The sequence below is a fragment of the Polistes dominula genome, unplaced genomic scaffold (assembly GCF_049000335.1).
Source record: "Polistes dominula isolate Pdom_NZ unplaced genomic scaffold, Pdom_raw_medaka contig_20, whole genome shotgun sequence".
NCBI lineage: Eukaryota > Metazoa > Arthropoda > Insecta > Hymenoptera > Vespidae > Polistes > Polistes dominula.
Genome location: NW_028301147.1, coordinates 5951229 through 5958861, shown reverse-complemented (window position 1 = coordinate 5958861; position 7633 = coordinate 5951229). Strand labels below are relative to the sequence as shown.

General features: G+C 30.9%; 1 protein-coding gene and 1 long non-coding RNA gene across 2 annotated transcripts; both read right to left on the bottom strand.

Moving 5' to 3' along the window:
- Positions 1-1172: 1172 nt before the first annotated feature.
- Positions 1173-2552, bottom strand: LOC149030944 (uncharacterized). The gene is made up of 2 exons (XM_089177137.1): positions 2462-2552; positions 1173-2381 (listed from the first exon to the last, which is right to left on the bottom strand). The coding sequence occupies exon 2, from the start codon at positions 2373-2375 to the stop codon at positions 1173-1175; it is 1203 nt and encodes a 400-aa protein (XP_089033263.1). The 5' UTR covers positions 2376-2381; positions 2462-2552.
- A 3368-nt stretch (positions 2553-5920) lies between these two features.
- On the bottom strand, positions 5921-6156 carry LOC149030943 (uncharacterized). The gene is made up of 2 exons (XR_016178243.1): positions 6112-6156; positions 5921-5972 (listed from the first exon to the last, which is right to left on the bottom strand). It is a non-coding gene; the product is annotated as an uncharacterized LOC149030943 (long non-coding RNA).
- Between the last annotated feature and the right edge of the window lie 1477 nt (positions 6157-7633).

The window sequence follows — 7633 nt, the reverse complement described above, 5'->3', positions numbered from 1 at the left end:
TTATTTTTCATTATTTTACAAGTATTCCAAACGTAGCTTTGACTAGTATGTATATTGATTTTTTCTGCAAATTTTTTATAATTTTCTCTACGTTTTGTTTTGAATAAACGTCTTACAATAGCACAGTTCTTTTTATAATCTATAAGATCATTCATACTTTTGGAAAACCGCCATTTTTTAAAAGAAGCTTTTCTGAGTCTTAAGGCTTTTTCACACTCTGGATCCCACCAAGAAACAGGATTTCTGTGTATATTATTATTGACAAGTTTTTTCTCTGGAGTGCTTTTTTGAAGTGCATTAACTATTAAATCAGTGAGAATTGAATATTTTGAGCTTGCGTTAGAGCTTTCATACTCTACAGTAAATAATTTTACATAATTTAATTCCAATACTTCTAGAAATAGGGTCCAATTAGTTTTCATAGATTTAAGTCTGAAACTTCTTTTATTATAAACCGATTTTTGAATATTTACGTCTATATTAACAGGAAAGTGATCGGAGCCACAAGTTTCATCTTTGACCTGTACATGTAATTTATCAGCTAGATTAATACTAGAAAAAATGAGGTCTAAATTGGATGTATAGTTAATTGGTTCGCGAATGTATGTTATAGTATCTGTATTGTGTAATAAAAGATTAGATTTATTAATACTTTCTAGTAAATTTTCACCATTAGAATCATTTTTTGGACAATTCCAGATTGTATGGTGTGAATTAAAATCTCCCGCGAAGAGAGTAAATTTAGTATTATCTATATTATTAATAACCGTATCCCACTGTGACTCAGATAAGATTCCACCTGGGGCTCTATAACACGCAAATATATCAATGGCAGGTTTAACATTTTGAATACTTATTCCCATTAATTCAACACTTATGTCCGGCACTCTTAAATTTTTAATTTCATAGCATATCAGGTTTTTGCGTACTAAAATTAGAATACCTCCTCCTCTTGAATGTAGCCTATTTTTTTGGAATGTTCTAAATCCAGGAAATTCGATGTTTTTGGTGAGCCATGTTTCGACACATATTAGAATGTCTAAGTCAGTTAGCAAGTGACGTACTTCTTCTTCTTTTTCAGAAATAGAGTGACAGTTCCAGTATAGTATTTTTAAATTTTTATCACACAACTTAGCCATTTTAATAAGTATTAAAATTGTATAAGGCAGCACTTACATTCTTAAAAGTTTTTTTTTAATTCTACTAAGCCTTGATTTAGCACTTCGATGTATAACGTGAGGATAAATTTTATCAATCATATCAGCTAAGCGTCTTGAGTTTTCAGTGTACTTTTTAGCTAAGTCTATAACGTCATGAACGCCATATGAAGCAGCGAAAAATTCTTCAAATTCTGTAAAGGGAATAATACATTTTTCTCTTGAATTTTCCAGTGCTAATTTTGCTGGTAAAAGTGCCTCTTGATGATTTATATTACTTTCCACATCTGACATATCTGACTGAGAGTCATTCGAATGATCATGAACTATTTTTGTTTTTTTGGACTTAGGCTTAGGTAAGCACCATTCCTCAGATGGTTTCTCTAAGAGTTTTTTAGCTGTTTCATACAATACTTGATTTTCTGTAGTTACTTCTGATACAGTAGAAGAAGGTGGCCTTTTCAATGTGTTTACAAGTTTATTTGGTTTCAAAGTGTCCGTTAAGTTATCTGCTGTTAACGTATCGTTGTTGTTATTCGTATTCAAACTTACGTCTTCAGTGTATTTATTACACGTCTTAGCTATATGGCCGCTTTGTTTACAAAGAAAACAATGTGTTGTATCTGTGCTTAAGAAAATCCAATACGTAACGTTGTCAAAGCTGATTTGAAGCGACTCTGGTAATAAACTTTCTTCTTCTTCTCTTATGTAACATTGTCGTCTAAAGGAAAGAATGTGTGCCCTGCCTGGTTTTATTAATCCTGCTCTTAAGCTATGTATGTTTGATACTGGATTGATGCCTGCATGTTTAAGTTCTTCAAGTAACACTGAATTCGGAATGACTGGATTAACGTTAGATATTACTACTCTTTTATTTTTTTCAATTAACGGTCTTACTTTTAATTTCATGTTTTTAACTTGCACAGTTTTATTTATAAGAGTATCAACTAAAGCTTCACTGGATAGAAATATACATACACGAGCGCCAGATATTTTAGAAATGTAGCGTATTTCCAGAGGATTTATAATATTCTCTAAACCATCAATATAATCATCATTAGAAAAACCTTCGATTGAGTCAAGTATTATTGCTTGTTCTTTCTTTGGACTGGTGTATTGAGAGGTAACATTGGCGTATGATGCTGTATTTTTTTGTAGTGCAGTTTTATATAATTGACCCCTGTTGTCAGAAGCCATGTTGTTGGATTGTTCTTGCATTTCAAACTGCAAAAGCAGTTTGAATGCGTTATTTATTCACTTATAAGATAGCAGTTAAATTTTACAGTGGAACTTTAAATTAATACCTTGAACCATTCACTATAATCACGGTTTGTTTACACTCGCGTTCTAACTCGCGCGTGACACGTCTACTCGCTTCGGTGTCTCAAATCCGAATCCCATACCTTTTTACTATACCAATTATTTACAACAAATCACTCGTACCAATTGAGACATTCTATCTACAACATGATTAAGTGATAGAAGGGACGTAAAATTTGTTTACTCACGATTTGTTAACTGTTATATCACGTACAAAACATAAACAATTGACATTAGAAGTTCTACGACGGTTCCAAAACACCCGTACTTTAAAGCAAATGGATATACTGCATCACTCATCAAGACCAATCGGAGAATTCCTTGATGCACTTTTCTTTGCACTCACTTGACTCTAACAATGCGGTAAACGAATATCAGAGACTATAGATAAGTTTCTTATTGCGAAACTGACATTTTTTTATACGCAAACAACACTGACTCTAATTCGCCTTTAATTTGATTTGCGCCCGGTCACTGACTCTACTACGTGATAAAAAATTTATTTTAACTAACTCTACAACTACTTTAAAAACTGCTTTGCACGCAGTCAATGTAAACACCAAAATTTCACTCCCGATACACGGTCTTAAAACTATATAATATAAACGAACACAGTGCCTGCGCGCACGATTGCAATGATATTCTAAAACAGAAAAATGAAAAAGAACAATTATAATAATAATCGTTATAAAAAACCATTGAAATTTTTGTAGAAAATGATCGATAGAAAAATTATACTTACTTCGAATCTTCATTGATGAATGCTCGACGGGTCTTCTACCCTTAGGATGACGATGACCGAACGATTATGTAAATAAAAACTATAACAAAATTTTTTATTATGAACGCGATACTGACTCTAGTTCGCGATAAAAATTTTATTTTAATAATTCGCAGAATAATTCTAACTTTACAACTGCATTGCACGCAGTTCAACTATCAAACACTAATACTGCTTATCCTTTTGAAAGGAAAAAAGAAAAACAAAACGATTACAATCATTGTTATCACTTAAAAATCTTACGTTATCATTAAAAAACTATTTAATATAAAAATTAATTTATCTTTTATCTTCGGTTATGAATGCCCGATGGGTCTCCTACCCTTAGGATGACGATGAGCACGTGTTTAAACCGAATATAAGAAACTTTCGATGTTTCTTCACCTGAAAAAACGAAATTTCTACATATAGCGAGCAATACTAACTCTAATTTCCGATTTTTAAATATTTTATATTAACGATGCAACACACGAGTACTTCATTGCCTACACGCACGATTGCAATGATGTTCTGAAAAAGAAAAAGAAAAAGAAAGAGAAAAAAATAATTAGTATCATCGTTACAATAAAAAACCATTAAAGTTATCATAGAAATGTTTGATAGAAAAATATAATTACTTTTAATCTTCATTGATGACTGCATGATGGGTATTCTTCCCTTATGATGACGATATATTCAATAAAATTATATAAAAAAACCGAAAAGTTGAAACATATTAAATATTATATTACAATATTTCTAGCAAATCACTTCTGAAGGCATGACACATATTAGATTTTTTATCATAAGGAATCAATGTTGAATTGATAAATAAATTGAATCTATTAAATGTAAAAGTTAACAAATATATGTGAAATGTACAAAAGTATATAACTATTTACTTGATAATGCTTACATTGTTCTTCTATGTAGAAAATGGAGCAATATCAATTGCTATAATCTCATTACTTGTATAAAATTATATATGTGTGTATAGAGTATATATTGCTAGTAAAAATATTAATTAAAAATCTTTAAAATTATCCAAATAAAACAATAATTGTATCAGCAAACTCAATAAGGAGTAACTTAAATATAAACCGTTTTTTATATTATTCTATGTAATGAAAAACTTTTTAAAGTATTAAAATAAAAACGCGTTAATATTAGAAATAAATTTATTAAATAATTTACTGCCTAGTTACTCTTTACGATCTGAACGTGTCGAAGAGAAGAGAGAAATGAGATACGTTATTATTTATATTTGAGAGTGTCGAACCACGAAGGATAGATACCAGGAGTCCAAACGTAATGTTAAAAAAATGGTATCAATGGTATCAATTATGGGACAAGATATTCTGCCGGTAGGGCGCGCTGCTTTTCACAAAGTACTCGTTTAAATATTTACGCGAGAAGTCTTGTTGTTATTGACAGTTCTGAAAAAAAAATATTTTGAGAAATGTGGAATTAAATAAAAGTTTAAGGAAATTTTTAGAAACCTCAAACGTTTTCAACTCAGCAATATCGAGAAGTTTAAGAAATAATCTGCAAAGTTAAAAACATCTGATATTAATAAATCATAATACAAAAATCAGTAGGCACCAAACCATTTTGTTTAAAAAAAATAGATTTATGCAAAGAAAAATTTTAAGAAATTGAGTTTATAGTTCATTTTTAACCTTTTCATGTAAAACTATTAAAAATTGTCTCTATGAAAATTTACTAGAAAAAATATTTTTAAAAATTATCAAATGCCTATTTATTTAAGTATCATGATAAATATACTTGAAAAAAAAATAATAAATAAGTTATTGTCAAACATATTATTTATTAATAGTACAAATAAAACATATTTAATATTTACAAACCAAATTATTATAGTTTTAAGAGTATCCGGAATATTGCTATCGAGAATTTAAAATTATTTTTTAAATTAGAGTGATTAATTTTTTTAATTTCAACATTCTTTAGAAAAAAAATAAAACTAATTACTTCTATATTACACACAAAAAATAAAAATATAACATTTTTCAAATATTATTTAAAAACTACACAAATGTAATAATCAATTATTTGTTAATAAATTTGTTATAAAATTTTTAATATTATCTTGAGATTACTCACTTTTGGTGCTTTGAATAAAGCCACTTTTCCTAAATTCTCCCCTGCCTTTCGGCCAGTAAGGCAACCATATACGGCACAACACTTTCCCATTTTTTAATAAAAATTATTCTAGTGGCAAAAAAGAGAACTATGATCTGAGTCAAGAAATGACTACCACAAAAAATGGGAAAAATCCTATATCGTTCAGACTCCTAGTATCTATCCTCCGTGGTGTCGAACGCTCAGCTTTTTTTTCCTCGGCTGTTTTTGTTTTGTTTTCGATTCGAAAATATCTTATAAATATACGTACCCATTTATAATTGAATGATCAAACGAACTTACTTGTAAGTGAAGTTCGATCCTAATTATATTTCATCCAGTTCGAAGATATTACTATAACATTGTAGTTTCCTTCATCCCGCGAGATGTCACAACCTTTCAGCAAAACTAGAGCACTATAGAAATGAGTACTCTCATCCGCCATTTTTGCTCCTCGAGTAAGCGGACACAAATCTATTTTTCAGAGTAATATTAAAACATTACTTACCAAATTATTACTGAAACGTTCCAAATAGAGAGGTTATCCATGTTTATAAATCAATCACTGAATAGTATTTTGTAGTTTAATCTATCTTTTAATGTTAAAAATAGAATGGTTAAGTACTAACATCAACTATCAAATAATTTTTTTAATGAAATTTAATACAATTATCAATAAATAATTCAATCTCGCTTGATGTCAACAAACGTGTTTATTATACAAAACCATACTGGTGTCTTCTCTGTAGGAGCAAAAATGGCGGATGAGAGTACTCATCTTTATAGTGCTCTAGCGAAACGTAATAAAACTTTGTGTGTGTGTGTCTCTGCCTCTTCCCCGTCGTCGCTTATCACTGCATCTTCATATCTTTAGCGTTGTTTGTATAATTTTTTTAAAATAGGGTGGGTAAAATGATGATAAAGGACTGAGATAGCATCAACTTTTAGGGCGGGGAGTAATATCTTCGAAGTGAGCCGTATTTGGCGCCCTCATGAAATTTGTAAGTCAGAAAGTCAAGAACCGATTCAGTATCCGGGTTAAAGGCATCCTTGCCTTAGTCTTGCAATACTTAAACCAATGCTTCAGAGCCGCATTATACTGACTTTGAATAGATGCTGAGAGAGAAGCCGTTATAATATCAACAGTCTTTGGTGGAATATTCCTCTTTAAGAAGGTTTCCCTGATACCATTGCTACAATCAGAGCAAGATGCCTTGCTTTCGAATGTCTTATCGACCTACAAGGGGATATTAACAAATCATTTTTTGGTTTTAGAATTAATCTCTTTATAGTTAGCGACATTAGTAATGGATACCACGGTTAGCTAGGCCAATCTGGTACTACTAAAATACCTGTAGCCTGTTCCTGTCAAATTTTTGTTAACGATTTTAGAATAAGACAAAATGGAAGAAATGCATAGAAGAAAAAGGAATTCCAATTTATAGTCAAAGCATCTATTACATAGGCTTTGGAATCCGGAAACCAAAAATCAAACTTTTTACATTTGTTATTGTTTTGATTAGCAAAATGATCTATCTCAGATTAACCAAATTTCTTGGTTATAATATCAAAGGCCTGAGAACACAATTCCCATTCAGTGTCCGGATTCTTAATACGCGATAGCAAGTCCGCCTCAACATTATCCCCAGATGCACTGTATGACGCAAAAATAAAGATCTGTCTATCTTCAGCTCATTGCCAAATTTCTCTAGAAAGGTCATTAAATTTTGAGAATGGAACACTCCCCATCTTATTTATATAGACAATAGCTGTCGTATTATCTATGCGTAATAATATTTGACAGTCAAAAAGATGAGAAGCAAGGCTCCCAAGAGCCAACTTAATAGTAAGAAGCTCTTTGAGATTAATGTGAAGGGTCTTCTGATCCTTATCCCAAAAACGCTATTGGCACCATTTGTGGCTCCCCACCTAGAGTCCGATGCATCAGTAAAAATAGTTAATTCATATTCTATTGATCTTATTTTACCTACCGAGGTTTTCAGATGTTGAATCCACCAACATAGATCTTATTTGATAAACTTTGGAATCGAGACTACAGTATGAAAGTTTCTATCATAAATTAATAGAGAAAGAACTTTGAATTGCTCTAGTTTCTTAGTGTACATCCAACCAAATTCGATTGCAGGACGGGTGGCAACTAGTTTTCCTATCCGTCTGAAAAGGTCGAAAAAAAATGGAGCAGGCTGTTTTATTGAGAAAACTCTGCAAGAGATGTGCGAGATCTTTTCTTTTA

Coding starts and splice junctions, on each gene's coding strand:
- LOC149030944 (XM_089177137.1), bottom strand. CDS start 2,375: ATGCAAGAACAATCCAACAACATGGCTTCTGACAACAGGGGTCAATTA.